The sequence below is a fragment of the Crassostrea angulata genome, chromosome 10 (assembly GCF_025612915.1).
Source record: "Crassostrea angulata isolate pt1a10 chromosome 10, ASM2561291v2, whole genome shotgun sequence".
NCBI lineage: Eukaryota > Metazoa > Mollusca > Bivalvia > Ostreida > Ostreidae > Magallana > Magallana angulata.
In genome coordinates, this window is record NC_069120.1 from 13396658 (window position 1) to 13418686 (window position 22029).

At 32.6% G+C, this 22029-nt stretch overlaps 1 protein-coding gene and 1 pseudogene across 2 annotated transcripts; one reads left to right on the forward strand and one right to left on the reverse strand.

Moving 5' to 3' along the window:
* The first annotated feature begins 871 nt into the window (after window positions 1–871).
* LOC128167546 (somatostatin receptor type 2-like) lies at window positions 872–21238 on the forward strand. 2 transcript variants are annotated; one of them, XM_052833330.1, is made up of 3 exons: window positions 872–1024; window positions 17337–17466; window positions 19553–21238. In XM_052833330.1, exon 3 carries the CDS (start codon window positions 19667–19669, stop codon window positions 20924–20926), a length of 1260 nt encoding a protein of 419 aa, XP_052689290.1. In that variant the 5' UTR covers window positions 872–1024; window positions 17337–17466; window positions 19553–19666; the 3' UTR covers window positions 20927–21238. The 2 variants fall into 2 exon arrangements, with proteins under 2 accessions (XP_052689290.1, XP_052689291.1); XM_052833331.1 differs by lacking the exon at window positions 17337–17466.
* On the reverse strand, window positions 9626–10861 carry LOC128167547 (uncharacterized; annotated as a pseudogene).
* Window positions 21239–22029: the final 791 nt, after the last annotated feature.

Consider the following 22029-nt stretch of genomic DNA (forward strand, 5'->3'; position numbering starts at 1 on the left):
GCAATTATATACAGATGGACATGTCTGTTGAAATACTAGAATATGATTTATAACTTGCAGTCCTGATTTATTAGTCACATGCATGTTCTGTGTCAATACATCACAATTGCTCTTTAAAATTAGAATTAGTCATTAAAACGATCAGGGAAAATTTGCCTATATCAAAGTTCAAATGAGTTCCACTGTTTCCCTATTTAATAATACCTGTTATTTAATGCTTGTATCTGTATGATATATCCTTAACAAGTCGGTTAACAAGTTGGTTACTGATTTCGGTTTTTTAGTACACGACGATGGGGTTTTTGTCACGAAATATGTGTATCTTACAGTAGTACATGTATATGCAAAATACAAAAATCTGGTAAATGTATACATTCTAGTATGCCTAACAGTTGTTGATTGCAAATGGTATTTAGTGTGATTAGCGGCACCCATTCATGCCAAAATTTTTAAGACTAATGGTTTCCCTACAATATTATATTTCCACTATAATAACGTTGTTTAAATTTTAAGTACCATAATTGATAAACATGTTGTTTAAATTAATTACCATATTAATTACCAAAGTTAATAAACAAATGCATTATAGAAATTCACCTATATCTTATAAGATTTAACAATGCTAACTTCAGTTATTTAGTTGTGAATTCTTTCGATCGACATTTTTGACTAAGTATTTTACAATGTACCAAATACAATGACCCGTGCCAGGCTTACATTCTAATAAATCCGAGGAGAAATTAGAAGACGATAAAAGACCGATGTAAAATCGAATCAACTTGCAGCATCTTCTTTCCCCGGATCGGGAATTATGCATGCTGATTTGCCATGAGTTGAGATTTTGACAAGATGTTTATCAACCGGAGCGTGAGCATATCGGCTCGTACGTCACTTGCCAACACGGTTTCATCACTACGGTCAGATATTAGTTTCTGTCTTGTGGCTGGCTTGTTAAAGCGCTCGGCTGATAACCTACGACAACGTCGCTACTTGCGTTGGATCTTTCATCTAATCGGTCACTAGGGTAAGTTATTATATAAAACACTCTGACACTCTAATGCATGGCTTAAGTCGTTATAATTATTTCTGAAGTGTATATTGCTTAAAGTGTTGATAATAAATTATTGAAATGGAGCTACCGTTTGGTTTAATTGGTAATTTATTTTTTGGTACCTGAAAATGTTGGTTGTTTATTATATAATGCGCAATTTTACAAATGGAAATCTTATGTTGATTTCAGTAGAAACTGATAGCATGAATAATTTCATAAATCGTGTTTTTTTTTCAAATTGTTGTTAGGTTTAACGTTTCATTTTTTTTTTTGTCAATAGCATGGGAAAAAACAGAGAAGGTGTTATGGTAATGAAAATAATTTCAAAACTTTGTTTTGAATCTATAAACTTTACCATAGTGTCGTTTGTGATATTCAAGAACGCGTTATGTATCAAAATAACAATTCCCTTTCATAATGATGTGGGAATGGTATAAACTTTGCGTGTCATAATTGGGTCAGCTGCCTTATTTAATTGATATTCCGAAACTTAATATTTTATCTTCATTAAAAAAAGCGATGGTAAATTACATTTTCCAAATTCGCTGATAACCATATCTGTCATTTTGTAGGCTTCCGTTTGTAGTATTGATCGTATTTTTGTATCAAATTCCAGAACAATCTCTTAAACCCTCGAAAGACATGTAAAGTGGCAGGCATAACCAGATTTTCCGAGAAAATAATCTTTGATGAGTGAAACAAGTTGCGATCCTTCGAAACTACACAAACATTGATGGATGTCATCATTGTATTATTCTTATATCAAATACCTGACCAAGGGCAAAACAAAATTAACTTTAATTCCTTTTCCCAACGTTTAGATTAAAGAATACACACGTTTAGAGCTATTCTTTAATTCAGTATAGACAATATTGCATATAGTTGCATTATAACTTTCAGATTTTAACATAGCTACATGTATATCCTTTTTACAATGTAGTTGTCAATGCTTATTCAATAGACACAGTGAACTGAAAGATTAAATTTATATGATACTGGTTATTGGTTCTCCCAAGATATATGACATTTCTATTGATTTGTCTCTGCAGAACGTGCAGAACGTTGCTAAAATAATAGAATTATGATATCAATAAATACATCTGTTTTATTTGAATCGTACAACTAGGTAGGGTACGGATATCTAGACATTGTGTATTTGAACTTTACATTGCACAAGAAGAGTAAAGAACCGAAAGAATCTTAACATGGTATGATAATTGTTTTGCTTTACGAGTACTTTAGAATTTGAAGCTGTATTCCAAATCAGTTTCTTTTTTCATCACTCTACTTAATCAGGTTTTCTCAAGTAGTCTTCATTATACACTATGTAAGCAGTGAATCAGTAAAGAATCAATTGGCAATCTTCGTTAGAATGGTATTTCTATCTTTTGATTTTCACCAGCTAGTGTGCGTGTTTTGAATGCAGTAAAATTCAACAGAGGTCAATCGATATCCTTTCGGAATGCAAGTATCGTTTTCAATTGAGTCAATTAGTTTTAGTTTACAAAAAAGAAAAGGACACTCATTTTGATGAGCTAATACAGAGACATTTGCAGTTTTACACTTTTCATACTAGTACTGATATGACTTCTGGAATCCTATCCACATCAAGTCCTTTGGGCCATTATCCATTCCGTTTGCTTTTAGTTGTATTCATAGTGGCGGTTTTTGCGGTGTAAAATACAACATTTTGGAGGTTCTCGTCTCCCACTAATACATGATTCTGATGCATTTCATTAAACGACATGATGCCAATGCTTTTAAAGTTTTTATCAAATTATGAAACACAAGAAATATCGAGAAATTGCAAAGTGGCATGATTTTAAACATTTTAAGTAATGATGGTCGGAGTTTGATCATTTCATATATCACGTCCTTATCGATTTGAAAGAAATGGACAGTTAATGACGGAAGACAGACTCCTTCACTAGTCTTTCTCTTTTAACTTTTTCAATGCAAGATGTGTATTCTAGATCTGCTGCAATCTGAAAATAAATTATTTGATTTCGCATTTGCAAAACTCAGGTTATTCAAAAAACACATTCAATGTAAGAAAATGCACCTTGAATTGCATCATTATCAATGATATGGACTTTGAATCTTTTTTTCCTCCTAAAATTGTCAAAGAATTGTAAACTTCCTTCAGCTTCCTTACCGTGATCAAAGAAATCAATTATCCTAGCAAACAAGTTTGGTTTTCTAAGTCTATAGGGCAGAAAATAGTGTTTTAATTAGAGCATTCTATAATTACGAAAACAATTTCCGTTCCCTTTAATGAATGCTTTTCGCCTCTTCCACTACGCGTTTCCCATTTCAGCAGATGGTTCTTGTACAAGCAAGCCGCCTCAAAGCAAACACCTACAAAGACCCTTAAGTATTTTAAACTGTTTCAAGGATAAAATGTCACTCCTAATAGCAACTGAGGTGTGGGTGTTTGATGCACAATCAATTTCCATTCACTTGATAAACTAGTATTTGAGTGTGTTCTCATCAACTAATTTGCTGTGACCTGTGTTCTACACTTGCTTGTCATAAATTTATTGAAGATGTGGCGGGAAATGGAAGTCTATAGTCATCGTCGTATTTGCGAGAACACTTTTGAAAGTATCAGCTCTCTTACAAATATTCTCTGTGATACGATACTATTCTATAGATATATATATAAATATTTACATATATACATATAGACTATGAATATATTGAATAGTTATCATTAAATGTGCTGCTAAAACTTGGCTTGTCAAATCTTGGTTACATCAGTTTTCTACTGTACTTTCCATTTTCTATACCATCAAGTTATTTGATGTAATCTAAGAATAAGTACCAAATGTATCTCAAGTCTTGTTCAGATCATCTATTACCATGTATGTTTACAACATTCCGCAGACGCTTATGATTAATAGACCAGCATAAGAAAGGTATACCTTATTCTTATCTTAATGTTTTATAAAAAGATTCTATCTTTTATATCTTTAGTAAAAAAAGATAGTATCTTTTTTTAATTTCTCTGCTTAACTGCGATACAGGCAATTTTGTTAGATGCCTTGGTGTGTGTGTGTGTGTGTGTGTGTGTGTGTGTGTGTGTATATATATATATATATATATATATATATATATATATATATATATATATATATATATATATATATATATATATATATATATATATATATATATATATATATATATATAAATGCAACTTTCCAAATTGGATGAATAATAATAATTTTAATAGTTTAATAATGTTTGAAAGCATTCAGAAGGGGCTTAGCTCAACCAACTAAGATTTCAAATTTTCATTGAACTGTTTTTATCCGTTCAGATAAGTCACGTAGGCTGCATGTTTTAAAATCACACATATTCATGGTAATCAATCCAGAAAACCCTCCTGCGTTTTTAATGAAGTTATTATATATTCAGGTACTGATGACAAATGAACATAACCATAACCAGGTATTAGGTATGAAGCACGACATAAAATAGGAAATTATGTGGCTTAAACTCTCATTGAACTTTGAATTTCTACAGCATGTAATCTGTGCAGGTGAGAGTTGTTGTCTCTCCTTTCAAGCCAAAGCCAAATAGGTCGGTGTATGGAACAATATTTTAATTAATGAACTTATACAGCTTATCTGAAGTCTGAAATATCCTGGAGACAACCTTTTAAAGATTAAAAATTCTTCTCAACTTTGCATCCTCCATCCTCAGTTGTAGTTTGTTCGATGTGAATTATGCATCACGTGTTGCCGTCTTCCGCATTTTCTGGCAAGGTATCTTGTTTTATATCTCAATAGACGCCAGGAAGCAAACAATTATATAACTGATAGACAACAATGTTAATAATCCATAACCACTCAATAGATATGTGACAAAAGTGTATATACGCATACGACTACAGCTGCTGCCAATCTGATGTTCTTTGTGATTGCTGGAGTAAAAACATCTTCAAAATAGCAGAAACCCTACTATCTGGTGCAGTATTTTCTTAATTATACATCATGTATTAACTTTGTCAAGAAAGTGCCGAGTTGATGCTAATAATGTATTATCTTGTTTCTTTTATGAGGATTTGGAGAAGAAAGGTGGTTGTAGGTTTGTAAAGTTTTCATAACTAAGACTTTAAAACCTAAACGTTCAGTTTTTCTTACTCCTTTCAGATGGTGAATAATATTAAAAGGTATCACGAATTGCAATCTTACTTTTACAGATGACTATATCATATGAAACTCGGTTTGTATATAAAATCATATATCAGGAGAATTTTCCTGGCTACATATGTCAGTCAAAAGTGAGACCAGAAAAGGGCTGTTCTTGGTTAAAATGATGGATGAATCTAGCTGTTCTACGTTTATAACAGTTACCATTAACAGGCGTAAACAGCACTAGGAAAATAACTTAAGTGTTTATGTAAGAAGATGTGTTACACACTTTCTTTATAGGAAACCTTTGTTCTTTTTGTAGCTGTTTTGCATTATAATTCTTATTTTTTAAAGAATGTATACGTATGGAATTTCAAGCACACGGAATATATAGAATACGGTAAACGTAACACATTTTGTTGTGTACTCTTTTTAGCGTTTTTGGTGGAAAGCTACTTCCGCTAAATTGAGTACATCGCTAATTGCCATTCGTATATTATAAGAATTGGCACATTCAGAAAAACGCCAATTTAAACCTACTCTAAAATCATTTTCCATCAAATGTTGTACGCGCTAAATATAAGAGGTTTTGAGTATCAAGTTTCGTTGACCGTTGACAGTCCAGTAATGGATTATTACCAGGTGGTTTGCTGAGTTATTTCGCAGTCAGCTTAGTTTCGCTCTAAACTTCATTTGAATCCTTATAACTATCGTAACATTGTACATCATTTGTTGCTCGCATTTCACAATAAACTAAGCCTTTATATACTAACATCTTTTAGAGATACAAATTTAATTACTTCGGGACGAATCCATGTTTCAAAAAGATATAAAAAAGAGTCTGTAAACACGATAATTCTCTCTTATTATATATAATTAACAAATAGTTTTGTGTTTACCCTTTGTGTGATCTAGTGATTCAAACAAACACTACATAGAGAACACAGTGAAGCAAAATATTCATATAAATAAGCTTTTGTGTTTTCAGTTTGCAGTAAAAAGAAATTATGACCAGATAAGTGCTTTGTACTTATCCACAGATCATGCATGCGCCTCTTGTACAAGTAAAAGGGGCATTTTGTGAATATGTGCATTCTGTAGATGTAAGATTAAACAAAAAAATCTCGGGTAATTAATTAATACATTTTTAACATTCGTTTCCTTTTGGTAAATGGATAGTTTTGCGATGCAATTTGCTGAGTGTTTCTTTGTTTAATAACAGAGAATAATTGAAGTAGTTTTCAAAAAACACTGCTCTATTGGATTGCTTCATTCATTTTTTGCTAAGTCCCTATGATAACTGTTATTAATATTTGCACATAACTCCACTCAGTTTCCATTCTACGTGCTTTCGTGCTTAGACACATTAATTTCTAAGATTTCGATAGAAGTAGTTGGGGATTTGTCGGGGTATTAAATCCGCGAGTTCAACGGCGAGGCATTTTATTTAAAGATCATCCTTTCTTAAGCTTACAGCATCTGTTGCTTCTGCTCTCGGCGTGTACATTATAAATCAAAGTGCATGATTGGATTCTTAGATAGCAATATGTTAAAGGATTGAACGGCGATTGATAAAATCAACAATTTGGAATGATATTGTGCTTGATGCGCTAAAGCTACTAGTAGATTTAAACGGAAAGGGTCTTTTTGTAAAACATAATCATAGCATAATATAGATTTCAGATATAGCTGTCACCTTGATCTAGAATCACTTTAAAATCTCAGCAAATCACGAATGTCAGTGTGACATTAGGCGAGAAAGATATTGATGGGTTTCCATTCTGTTTAAGTCATATCTACATTCACTTATATGAAGAAAAACTATCTTAATATTTATAAATTCTTTTTTAATACAGCATAATAAACTTAGTTTAGTTATAAACAATTCAGTTACATAATTTGAATGTTTTATTTCGTTTTGAAATTGTTATGGTGCATTTTTTAATTAATGCTTCGTTGACATGTTTTTGGAATGCAAAACGTCTGTTTTATTATTGTTCAATATGTAAAGTAAAACTTTTACATATTTATCACTGAAAAACTTAGATAGACCAACACCGTCGTCATTGAAGTTGTCCTATTCAGTTGACTTTGGTCATTTTCGGATCATCTACAATCTCCATTTCCTTGTAAACAGTCTTTATCTAATTATCACACATATAAAAATAAAATTTGAATTGAACTGACTCGCCACTTTTTTTTTCAGATAGAGATTGTTAATCTACAGATAAATAGATAAGTAGATATCCGAGGTATACCCCCCCCCCAACCGATAGATTAGGATGATAAAAATTAATGAAGTTAGTGGATGGGAAGGGGGGTTCTAGGCATGGTGTACGTCTACCCCATCCCATTACACACACACACACACACACACACACACACACACACACACACACACACACACACACACACACACACTCTCTCTCTCTCTCTCTCTCTCTCTCTCTCTCTCTCTCAAAAGCGCAGCTACAAATAGCCTATTAAATTTGATTTGTCTTTATATTATCTTTTAGCTTTCCATACGTTTTCAGAGAATCAAGACCCAATATGTCTTTTTGAGTTTAGAATTCCGAGAATTTCACCAATTGATATGGCCGTCTGATATTCTTGTATTAAATCTTTCCACGAAGAATAATTATAATGGATTTCCTGAATACACATGCAAAATGCTAAACGGAAGCATAAATGTATGATGAAATAAATGAAACGTGCACATTTTCGCTATCTACGATATTTTTTAAAGCCATCAACCATTTTATTTATTTAAACACATTTGTTTCATTAATATGTAAATCCCAGTAGATTATAGAAAGATCTACTAGAATAATTGACTTTATTGAAAATGCACCTTTATAGTCCAGAGACAAGCAACCTGCAATCTAAAATGCATGCAATTTATAGTCCAGAGACAAGCAACCTGCAGTCTAAAATGCATGCAATTTTTTAATGTGTATCATAAAATACTATAATTCCCATTGTTATTAACTCATCCAGACTATTAATGAGCGTTGTTAGCCTATAAGGAAGTGCATTTCAGTACCTTACAGACGGTGGTCGTCATTAATATGAAAAATAAAACAACCATGGATACAAGTGTCTCTGTCCATGAATCTTTAATATCTTTTCATTTCATAATATTCTCGGCAATGATAAGGTCTAATGGGAACCTGCTGCTCGGAGTTGTAATTGGTAACCTAAGAAGGGCCTTATTACCGTTCGAACCCGCTGATATACCAAACTCTCGCCGAAGAAGATAAATTCACCTGGGGTTTTTCACTTTCTGATATTTCATCAACACCCCACAATATTAAATATCTAGATAATAAACGACTTTTGCAATGAATCTATTGATTCTAAACGACACAGAACTCATCCCACGAAGATAAGTAACTATGATTTTCATCACTCCAATTGTCACGTGACTTCAACGGATTGTAAATTTGCACACTTCCTTCCATCAAAGTACCGCTTCTACATCGTGATCCTTATAAGGGAACAGATCCTGCGGCTTTTTTATGTCGTAACATACTTGTTTCACAATTTACTTTGATAACACATTCTTATTGTATAAATGTCTATATTAGGTTGCTATTTTGCATGATTTCTTAATATATTTTATACTTAACTTTTTGTGGGTAAGAATGCTCAGACAACATATATTTAACAAAAATGACTAATGCCTAACTCTTACAGGATATAAATATCTGAAATGGTTAATTGTTGTACTTATATGGAATATCAAGTGTTTTGGGATAACCTTAGAATTTGAAAAAGATGTCCATTATAAAATCCTTCTTTCTTAAGCACAACCAGTATTGCTTATATGTTTATACCTTAAAAAACACTTATTTGAAGCTTTGGTCTTTATTCAATTGGGGGAGGGGGATTCGACACCGACACCCTTCCTTTGCAAATCATTTTAAAGATCCGCCATTTGCGACGAATGACGAATGACCTTACCCCGATCACCAGCATTGCACAAAAAGCAGTTGGATGTTCAACCAACATTTGGTAAATTAAAGATACTTAACATGATTATGCCGTGTTGCATTTATGAATATTTACCATTTTTTCTTAATATGTTTTACGGTGCGACCGTTGGGGCGAGCACAGCATGTGATCAAACAATGAATTATAATAAATTAATATAATAAAATTAACAACGTGAAATTTGAATGCCAAAAAATAAAACATACCTATTTTTCAGTGAATTTTCATTATTCATAGTTTATAAGATTTGTTATAATTTATTTATTTATATGTAGAACAATAGTTTAATCTCAGATACAATGTTGTTAAATAATAAAGATTTTAATATATAAATATTCATTGCACTGCATCTCCTCTTTTAAAGTGATTGTGATTATGATTGATTGATTGATTTCCCCCCTTTTTTTTGCAGTAGACATTTTTTCTTAAACTTACATACAAATACAAATACAAATATTTTATTGGCACAAACACAATTACAATAATTGGCAAAGGCCCAATGAATATATAAGAACATCATTGTATGTTTACAATAGTTGCATGTACAGTATATATATTTTTACTGATCTATATAGATCAGTTTAACATTTCCTTAGACTAATTGACATCTGTGTTCAAAGCAGTCATTAATGAATTTAACAGTAATATTTAAAATAGTATGTATTTCACTATTTAAACATACATGTAAAATGTATCTTTCTTTGTCCAAGTTATTGGCAATATTTATTTTACTTATCTTATAAAAATTACTAAAATAGCTGTTCCTTAGATGAGAATAGGCTTTACATTGAAAAAGAAAATGAGTTTCATCTTCAATTGCACCAGTTTTACAAGCATTACAATATCTTTCATTCCTAATTGTGGCATTATATCTACCACTTTCTATTGCAAGTTTATGTGCACTTAATCTTATTCTACTAATAGAGGATCTCTCAGATCTTTTCCTGAGTATATCAACATAAGGACTTCTTTTTCTCATATATAATTTTTGAAAAAATGAAAGTTTTTCTGAACTAAAAATTTTTGATGATTGCTCTTGGATACATTGGTCAATGATTCTTTGCTTTATGTTTGGTAAAAAGTGTTGGATTGTGCTTTTATAATTACTAATGTTTGAGAATCCCAAATTGTCTAGGATGCCATAAATTTTCTTAGTCCAGGAATTGGAATTGATCGTTCCCTGATATTATTTAAATGCCAAAGAATTAGATGTTATCAAGTGATTCCAATATTTAATGCTTGAGAATGAGATTTTAGACCAAAGTGGTAACCTGTTTAATTCTGCCAAACAACCAGCATTAGATGCTTTGCAATGTAATCCAAGTATATCTTTAAGAAATTTTACATGAAATTTTTCGATAACTGAAATATCTTTCAATGAGAGATCCACTCCCCATATTTCACAACAATAAAGAAGTACAGGAAGTACAATAGAATCAAAAAGTTTTTCTAAGAGCTTACATGGATTATCAATACCAATTATTTTTTTCATTTTAAAATATGCTTTTCTGGCCTTTTCAACAAGCACAGATGTTGCTAAATTAAACTTCCCATTACTTTTCAATACAATACCCAAATAACAGTATTTTGATACAACTTGCATAGTATTTCCATTGAAAGTGAAATTGATGCTTTGATGTTTACTGTTTGAGTTAAAAACCATGATTTTAGATTTATCAACATTGACTTGTAATTTCCAATTTGAACAATAGTTGTAAAGAATATCTAAACTAGTTTGTAAACCACTTTTGCTCTCTCATAAAATAACAATATCATCAGCATAAAGCAGACAGTTTACATTGAGATTATTTACATGTACAGGTTCACATTTTACATTTTGTTTCAAGTCACTGACAATACCATCAATAAATATATTGAAAAGTGTAGGGCTAAGAACATATAAAACTTGACTCATCATAGAGCTCCCCCCATGCTAAATTTTTTTTCATTTTTGTCAATTTATACATAGAAAATCGACTTACCATGGATTTGCCCCTCCACTTAAAAAAAAATAATGAATGTTTAATTTTATTTTTAATTTACGCTTAAAAATATTTGCTTATCATGTTAAAAGAACATGGTGTTGCCCCCCCCCCCCCCCCCCTGCATGTTTTAAATGGAAGTGAAAATAAAGAAACCATTGAACTGCTAAAGAGCTGAAGGATTAGAATTTTCATGATTTATTTTTCTTTTTGCTTGCAAAGATTTTTTGGATGAGGCTGCCATCCACCCACCCACCCCCTTTAAAAAAAGGCGCTGCTACGTATAACGTTACGTTTCAGGAAATTACCGTAATTATAGTGAATAAAATATTTGTGAGCATTCATCCAAATTAGTGCAATTTACAACTGTTTCCTGTATCTGAAGAAATGTCCTTATTCGTCAGCTGTTCTTTATCTTAGCCTTTGCAAGATTTTAAGAGGATTGGTCATTTCAGCAGATTTACAATAACTTCAATTAGAGTAATTTCCCCTTATCAGTGCTTATTGTGACGTCAAAGCTGACGTTGGTTAAGTGTCGTCTTACTCTTTAAAACTCCCCTGAGAAATAAAAGTATGCGAAGTATACTGTTTTATTTACTTAAAAAGCATGATGTTCTTAAAATTACACATCTTATAAGCTTTTCAAAGGTTTTACTTTGATTCTCGGGAGAACGTGATGTTGGAACGTGAGGTTGGAAACCATTGGTACTATGAATTGTGGGTCAAAATTTACTGACTCCGAAAAAATATATCGGATCAATGTGTAAACGTTTGTGACGTCACACGATTATTTTTGATTGAAAGTGTACTGAGGTGAACTTTAGAGGTAACATTGACTGTATGTCGCTTACATCGTTATTGTTTTTACTGTCTAAATTTGTCTTGCTGATTCTCGTGAGAGTGTGAAGTGATAAAAATTGCCATGATTACAGGGAACTACTGGGACGATTAAAACGATGCATTACTGGTCCGATTTACTGACGCCAAAAAAATCCGTTGAATGAATGTGCAACTAGTCCGAATTTTCTATTCACACACGCCTTGCCGGTAGAGCTCGCTTCGCGCCGGCGCTGCGCGCCGGCGAGCTGCGCTCGCTATTACCCGAGTATTCGTCTTTCTTTGTCATTGCATCGTATGGTGCGAACACAGATCACAAAAGTTTACTCTTTGGCGTCGAGTAAATAGCTTGTAATCATGAATGCATTACGCGTATTCCTCATTAATTAATTCCTTCTTGTCAAAGGATCTGTGAATTAATAGAGTTAGATCTACATGTCCAATTTATCTAGGGTTTTTTCAACATGGTCTCTATGATAGCAGGAATCATTTTCAATTCCAGTTTGGCTCATTTTGAAAGCTTGATGGTCGTGTGTAATTGATTTAAACAGCGTCCGTTAAATTTAAGCCCATCTGCATCTTCATTTATTTCTAACCCGTAAATAATTACGAATTTTACCACTTATGTCTCCACTAATTCACACTTTCATCACTTTCTTTCGCTGAGGCTGCCGCTGGCATCTCATTGTCCTTTCTAGTTGCTGTCGGCGAGGAAGTCCAATAAGTTTTTCTACGCAAGACTTCGCATAAGCAGGTTTGATGATACATTATCTGTAGCTTAAGGTGTAATCCTTCTCTGCTCGTATGCAGGTTTATTTCAGATTAATTATCCTAAATGATTCTGCGAAATTCGTGTGTTTGCCCTCAAGTTAGTTAAAATGGAGTTAACTTACTTCTGAAATTACAAGACGCGTTTGTAGCATACCGAACAACTTAAAGTTGAACATCATTTTGTATTTACTGCATAGTTGAGTAGTGATTTTTCTGAATTTACGAAGTTATATGCGATTTCATAATTGATTATAATTATAAATATATACATAAATTATTAAAATAATTGGAATTTCAGTGAAATTGTGATTAAAATTTCAATCAATTTTATCGATAGCTTACATAGCATGACCTCCTTTGTTCGTTTCTTGTAAAAGAAATACAGCCTGGGGTTCGTATTAGATTTACTACAGAACAAAACATCTGATGATTATACAAGTGAAATCAATGTACAAATACTTTTGATCAGTGCTCATTGAGGCTCAGTTGGTATTGACACTCTCTCCTTTTACGATATATGTGCAAATTAAAACAAGATTAATATTGTGGCAGACAATTGTTTGAATTCAACAGTTGTGAAATTAATCCTTTTTTTCGTGTATTCCCTACTCTCATACGACAGAATAACTCTATTTTGTTTTGCACACAACGAGTCATTAATATTTGCATTGCACGTGTTAGCTTTAAACGTACCATATTTTTTATACAACCAAAAGCGTTAAATTTTACTTGTTTGCTACTTCGAAATGCAAAGATTTTGAACATACTTAATCATATCGATTCAAAGAAAATAAAAAATGGGTACGCTTTTTGAGCCTTCAAAATTTATATGCAAATGAACATTGATTATTTCATCTGGAGCACAGGCCTATGGAATGTTGAAAGAGGTCACTTCGTTTTTTTCGAACAATAAACCAAGACCATCTACCATTGATGGTATTCCGAGTTACCTGAAATTATATTTACTGCTAATTATGTCGTAAGATCGGCTGTATTATTTGTCTGAAAAAAAAATGGGCGGAACTTTAAAAAAAACCCCGAACAATACAACGCATGCTACGATAATGTTTCCATCAACCCTATTTTTATCACATTTCATGGATAAAACTGGTCTCAGCAAATTAAACGGTTTGATTATAGCTAAAGAAAGCAATGTATGTATTATCTGATCTTATAATGGTCAGTAATCATTGGTTTATTGCAGAGAAATTGAAGCTGTTCAACTTATTTTGACATAAAAAACAATTAAATTCAGATTTTTTGGTTTCATCACAGAGCATGTACAAGATGCCGAATAAAGAAAGGAAATGCTCCTGTTTCTGCTTTACTGTAGGTAAATTATCAGATGTTAGTCTGCTTTTGGCAAAAATAACTTTTTATTTTAACTTCAGCCTCCTTTTGCATTTTTTAGTTTGAATAGCTTCGGAATGATTGGGGTTTGAAACCGATTTTCTTTGATTGATATCATCTATCTGCTATCAATTGTTTTATATGCATCTGACGATCGTATCGAAAAAAGTCTGGATTCAAATTAAGTTTTCTGGTTTACTCAATTCAACTGCTTTTTGATGAGTAGTAATAACAACAATGAATCGATCTTAAAACATAGATTGGTTTTAAGGTGAACATCTGCTTCCAGTAAACTTTTATTTCATTTGAAGTCGTTTCTAACGTTTCTTATTATTTAGAATGTATCAGTACGTCAGCTTAATTTTACCGGGATATAACAAATAAAAACACATATGTACAGTAAAAGGATTATTCTTCAAAATAAAAATATTTTAACACAATCACGGCAAGCATTTTCTTTATACTTGGCTCATAAGGCGATTACGCCTTAAGTTTTGGGATTTCATTGGCTTATTTTAATGCTCTCTGGTTTCGGTGGGTATTACAGAAAAATACAAAACCCCAGTCTGTTAAAAATTAGCTGATATTATTGAATAATATCTTGCTTTGAATTTCTCTTTAAGGTCCAGATCTAGTACATGAAAAGTGCCTACAGGTTTATAAAATTCAAGATATATTTTTATTTAATGATGCTTTATAACAATATCTTTGTTTCATAGGGTGTACCGGGCCTTTAATTTTTGGTAAACACAATAAAAAATTCATATTTTAAACAACCATTTTATATAAAATATGAAAGATAAAGTAACAAATCTCGGAGTTTTGTCCATTTTTTACTAATGAAATAAATCTAGATTGCCTACAGTCTATTCAAAAACGACATTAAACAAGTTCTTGACCTCCTCTTTAAAATGATATCAAATTGAATATGGGAACCGGGATTACTTTTCCTGTGATTAAATATAGAATGTCAAAATATTGTTTTATTTTCCACATAATTCCTTTAAAGTCGTAAAATACGGGAAAAGATTCAGCAAATCATATATGACGTCATAATGATTCTAGCACAAAAAAGACACTCTGGAATCATTTACTAGATCTTGACCTTTTAAAATTATTCATAGCTATATAGATAAAAGCTTAATAGAACATAATTTTATCATTGATCAGTTTATTATGTGATGAAAAGTCGTTTCTTCCATATACGACAGTAAATATTATATATAAATATAATAATTATCATATTATAGATTATGACGTCAATTTATAATTTACCATCAAAACAGAAAGTAATATATTCGAAAATTAACTTTAGAAATATAATACATGTATGTCGTACTCTGACAGATGTTAATATCATATAATATATAGATAAATGTAATCGTACAAAGATTTTTATATAAAGTGGATGTAAATATTCAATTGTATTGTCGGTTTCTGGAAATATTCAGGGTTTTTTATAAGTCTATTTTCTATATACGACAATGTTTTTCATTAAAAAAATAAAGTCCTTGAATTGGTAGAATATAGGACATTCAGATCTAAGTATTGATTTACTACTCTAGATCCCAAATTGAATTACCGACACTTGATTGCAATTTGTAACAAAATTTACGAGCCCTGATTGAAAATGTGTGGTCTGGAATACTACCTAATGTTTGTTGTATAATTAGGAAGTTATTTAGCATAATTGAAACATGAATGCAATATCAAAGAAATTACTTTCGCCGGCAACCATTAAATTTCCTTCGAAAATTTGCCATAAGAGAACTATTTTATTTTTCCTTCGGTTTATTACTATTTATGTATGATACCAATGTTTCTGTTAGTGATTTTTGTCCAAAATGCCACCACTATAGATCACTAGTATTGAGTGGTTAAAAGTCATTTAAATTATACAATATTACTTTTACTTTTCATCCTGTTGCTTTTACACGTACACATGTACCGGTGTACACAAGTTCTGAAGAGAACTTGTTTACAAAAGCATCTTTTGTTCAGAAATATTATGAAACCATAGTAATTGTTCAGTACAGCCAATCGTATTGAATCTTACATATGTCTCGGACTAATTAGGTGATGTCGGTAGATGGCGAGCCAAGAGACGCTCGTTTGTCATCTCACTTGCGGCATCTCAAATATCAAGCTTTAATATGATTGCAATAGAATACTGGATTTAATAACCATTTTCCGTGCATAGGTATTGTGATTCTTGACGAAGCCCAGCTAACTAGCTATCTAATCAATCACACATATACATTTCGAGAGAGAGAAATTCTATAAATCAAGCATATCTTTGGTAGACCTATTTTGATAGTTCCGTTGTGGAGTTATAAAACATTGAGGCGTACTAAAAGATCCTGTTGTTGTTTTCTTCATTTTAAACAAAGCATATCTGACTGTCAAATTCATGCTGGTAGTGAAATTTGTTTAAATTACCGGACTCCGGATTTAATGCTGTACCATGCGATTTTCCGATCAAACACTCTTACAGAAAAGAAATTATTATCATATTGTAATTCGAACCATAAATTCACCTATCAATGAAGTTATTTGTCGCGAGACGTTTCCTGTCAAACTCACGAATCAATTCTCCAAAACACCTCTATCTGGAACAAGGCCAAATCTTACCATTGTTTTCTTTTAAAAGAAATAATGAACAATTGGGAAAAACAGCGTAAAACAAACAGAATAAACAGGTCATGAGGATTCTTTATTCGCGAAAGAATTCGATTAGAGTGGATAAAAAAAAGTCTATTATTATACATGATCAAGAATTTACTTTTTTTTGAATGCAGCAAACATAATGATATAACCTTTTCCCTTTGTTTTCATTGATTTGCATTTTGTATGATTGGGGTAATATTTCATCCCAATCTGTAATCGAACTCAGGTGTACATTACTAGTATTTGAGATACAAATCTTAGTAGTCAAAATATAGGTCATGTATTTTCAGCCAAAAAAGTATATCAATATAAACCGTGTTCACCTGTTGATGATCAGATTTCTATTTAATCGTCTGAAGAGAAAACATGTAACTTCACAGCCATTTTCCTTGATTTGTGTGGAACCTTTTTGTAATCTGCGATGTTCGTGTACTCCGGTGAATTAATAGTGTCGGTTAGGCGCGATATAGATTAGAAAGGTGGATTGTAAATCCCAAGCTTTTTCTTGTTAGAATTCAATCCATTTCAACTCTCTTGCCTATATAGTGCGATCGATCTCTGGGCTCTGGTCTTTCCTCAGTACAGCAGTTACTGCATTGTTTCTGAAACAAGAACCACCTTCAGCCGTGGTTACATGTTGTTTAGTGTGAGGGTTTTGGATAAAGTTTCCATTAAGGTAAGCAAATCAAACACTTTTGTTAAATAATAAAACATTTATTTTTAAGAATTTAACGCTGTACCTTAAATAATACATTTTATTATAAAGAAAAAATACCTCCATACTTGGTTTTATAAAGATTCAATTAGTTTCTCGGACTAATTAAAGTATCGATTTTGAAAATTGTCCAGGGAGAATTTCATATAAAGAAAAAAAAACCCAAGTGTTTTAATATTTTAATACAGATAATTAAGCATGGTCGTGTGATGTGTGTGGGTTTGTTTGATTTTTTTAAGAATCCCACCAGAACTAATCAATTAAGAAAAAAAGAAATTCAAACATATAGGGTTGAACATAACATATGTGCATGACGATGAGCACAAAAATACTCAGTAGTTACAAAATTTTAGTTGAAAACAGGGCATCTGTCAAACGAGCAAGTTATAGCCTTCTTTTATGGTCGGTACAAAATTGAGTGTCTGGAGGAGAGAATAGTTTACATGTTCATCAAGCCTCTGTCCAAGGAAAAGAAAGAGCTTCAATGTCGTTTTGATTTTTTGATTTTGTGTTTATTGGCTCTAACAGTCGTCCCGTTATATCACTTTGTTCTAACAGAAAAACGAGGACGTCTCTATTAAATGTCGTAAGTCACGATGCAACACATTCAAGGATGAAAGCCAATAACCCTTTTCATGTTGATTTTTGTGTGATATGGTATTTTCCGGATAAACAACTGCAGGATGTAAGGCTACTGTTATTTTTCATACTCCCAGCTGATCCCGCTGGGCCTTGATTGCTGAACAAATATAAAAATGTAAAAATCTCTACTATGATAAATTCTAATGATAGGCATCACTTCGAACGGGCTTATTTGAATCGTTAATCAAGGCAAAACAAAGATTTGCTATGCAGCACCAGAGACACAGAAGCCCAGAAAAGTACGGTTTTTGGAGGCAATCGGAAATTAATTCGTCAACTTTTACTTTCAAGTGTCTCTAGCGGCAATGTTGCTTTTTAATACATGGTACAATTGCTGTTTTAGCAGCGGGTTTTGTTTAGCCAATTAATGGCGTAAGTGCATCATGTGCAACACAGTTATCTGTCACGTTGCAGCAATAAACGAGGCTTAACGATGAGACGCAACCCTGTTCCTGTTTTATTAATGTTTCACTATAATTTCCATTATCTGCTTACATCTTCGATATGAAATGTCACTTGAGTCGTAAACAAGAAATGACATTTAAGTTCCAAATTCCACATTACAATCGATATCAATCAAGGGTACAGAGAAGTAAAAATAAAAGGTTATAATAGTGTGCATCATTTCTGCTTGACACACGCAGAGCCTTGCATTACATCACCAAAGTTACAAAGTCTTGATTTCTTTTTGCTAATATCCTTAAATCCTTGCGGTATGGTTGACAGCATTAAATATTCATTGCTTTTTCCTCTTTTTTAAAGCTTTAAGTTGAAAAATTGACGCAAATTTATGCAGTTTTCTTTGCCTATTTCCACTACAATCCTGTCGGCTTACATAAAACTGTCAAAATAGGTTTGTTACTGGCAGGTTATTTATCGTTTTATCTTAAGGAATTTAGCATAAAAACCTTTTATCCTTACTGATAATCAATTTGAATACTGCAATATTCAAGACATTTGTTCAAAGTAACATGAATTCATTATCTGATTGTTAATCTCTGATTTATATGGATCTTTTATTCCTTCTTCAGAACACGAGACGGGTGTCAGAATCTCAAGCAAATCTCTTTTTATGTCAGATAAATATTATTAAATAATATGTTTGAATATTCATTGATATCAATTTTATTAATTTTGCAAAGATTTCAATGTTAGGATGCAGTAAGCTGTCCTATTCAATTAATCCTACATTTCTTTAAATATTTAAGAAAATGTTAAAATTCATTGAACTTATCTATATGGACGCTTTTTAACCAATGGAATTGGGCAGAAAATGATATGTTATTATGTATAAACAACACAAATGCAAATTAAATCCTTTGTCTTTGAATGTACGTCATCAATTTAATTGTTATGTTTGTATTTATCAAATATTGGTTGATATTATGTTTCTCTATATTTGCAGATGGAAAAGTTAAAGGAAGCAAGTAACTTACGGTGATGATCTCCGTAAAGTGCGTCTAACAAGGATTCTATTTAGCTACGTTTAGAAGAAATACCCCGTAATAGGCGAAAAAGCATGGCGACGTCCTTACAGACTTTTTCTTCGTTAACAAACGAAAGTGTGGTTAATGGGACTACACAAGCTGCATTTTACGACTGCGACCTCAACGGTACCAGAAGTGAAACGGCGGTCGGAGACGAGTCAATCACTGCTAAAACTGTCATTTTGGTAACCTCCTACTCTTTGATTTTTGTTGTTGGCTTGATCGGAAATGGACTCGTTATCTACGTCGTCTTACGATTCGCCAAAATGAAGACTGTTACTAATTTGTATATACTGAACTTGGCTGTTTCCGACGCCCTGTTCCTGGCTAGTTTACCTTTTCTCATTGTAACTACCATTTTAAAACACTGGATTTTTGGAGCAGCAATGTGTAAAATGTACTTTGTGTTATTCTCAATTAACTTCTTTGCGAGCGTGTTTCAGCTGACAGCGCTGAGTGCTGACAGATACCTCGCCGTCTGCCACCCTGTGAGGTCCTCCAGATATCGCAACACTACCATCGCTTTTTTCATCTGCCTCGTCATGTGGTCAGTTTCATTCCTCGTCATGCTTCCAATAATTCTTTACTCATCAACGACACACGCTGACCCAACAAGCAGTCGTCAGACCTGTACTATCGTCTGGCCGGATGGTCAACCAATACCAGCGGACAAGGCATTCACATGGTACACGTTCCTACTCGGGTTCCTTATTCCAGTTTCACTGATATCGGTCCTTTACATTTCCGTAATTTTACGGTTACAGAACGTAGGCCCGGCGATCAAATCTAAAGAGCGAAAGCGATCTCATAGAAAAGTCACAAGAATGGTGTTGGCAGTCATATCGGTGTACGTTGTTTGCTGGCTACCTTACTGGGTGTTCCAAATAAATCTGACTTTTAAAAAGAATGACATAGAAGAGTGGGAAATTTATCTTTTTAACGGTTTGACCGTCTTACAATTTGCCAATAGTATGCTAAACCCACTACTGTACGCTTTTTTGAGTGAAAATTTTCGTCGCAGTTTTGTTAAAGCGTTTCAGTGTGCATCGTCCAACGACGTCAACAAAAGCTTGTGTCATGAAAATAGCGTTTTTCCAAAGTCAAGCCAAAAGAAAAGCACAACAATGGAGGACAAGAAGAAAGCCGAAAAGTTCGAGATGGCCACAATGATAACCACTACTGACAATGGAGACCACCGACCAAAAAACGACAGCGCCAACTCTTTGAACGATGGTGATGATGACGGCCTGTATGTCGATAAAGAGAGTCAGACATTGCAAGAAGACGTCTGAACACAATCATTATCAAACGTCCTGTTGACTTGGATTTGATCGCGTGGTCAAACGAAATTGTGTTATTGTCTTTGTCATCAGTATTGCATGTTGTCTATTGTTATTCTAACTGAACAGTTCTAAAGATCATCACTTTTTGCACGTGTTTTTGTAATTTTCAAAGTTATTGTCGATATGGTGACTTACGTGTATGTTTCTTGTGAATTGTTACAAGTATTGTATTTGCAGTAAAACAAATTTTCGTCCTGCGAAACTTTATTATGATAATGTACAATGTGTTTTTTCGATGGAGAATAAAATATTGAAACTATATTATGATTAGCAAAATGAATTAAATTTTACAACTGGATACACGATTGATATATCTCAGTGGTATCCCCACCTATTCCCAGTATTGTTCGTGGTACACGTTGACAGAGTGAATAACCTTTGATGAAGATAGTGGTTCCTAAATCCAAAATGCTGACACGGATATTAAGGTCTAATTCCTCTCTTGAGACAGAGAAAAAATGTTTTTCGAGCTTCAATTGACAAATGCATGTTAAAAAAAGTAATTTTCAAATGCACTTGATCAATTTCTCTATGTCTCATTGTTTCAAAATAGATAATTATCGTAATCAACTGAATACCTTGTTACATCAAATGGCAAAAAACGAAGGTATTTAATCTCCGCAATAACATTTTACCGTGTATTTTCTCATCATGAAATGTTAAAACATGAAGTTCTATTATATTTCATGATATAAATACGTCACGATTGTTAGAGACAACAGGTACACGTTTTACCAGAGACAATTAAGTTATGTACAATCCTCGATTATCCAGGTCTGTATTGCCAATAAAATATCAAGCATGTTTGAAGCTATATTTCATCATAAATAAAAACTTTATAAAAGATTCCTACTCACTTAATCTTACTAAGTGGTTGATCTTTCGAGACAAACTGTTCATCACATTTTACTCCAAGATACATGTATATGATACATCCCTTGTCATTCAGCAAAAGGGTACATTGAAACATCGATCATATCATTGTTGCATATTTTGTACAACTCTAGATATGCATTCTGAATTAATTAACTACTATCGAATTTTAAGACTTG

Excerpts from the sequence above, each read along its gene's own strand:
- LOC128167546 (XM_052833330.1), top strand. The coding sequence starts at position 19,667 with ATGGCGACGTCCTTACAGACTTTTTCTTCGTTAACAAACGAAAGTGTG.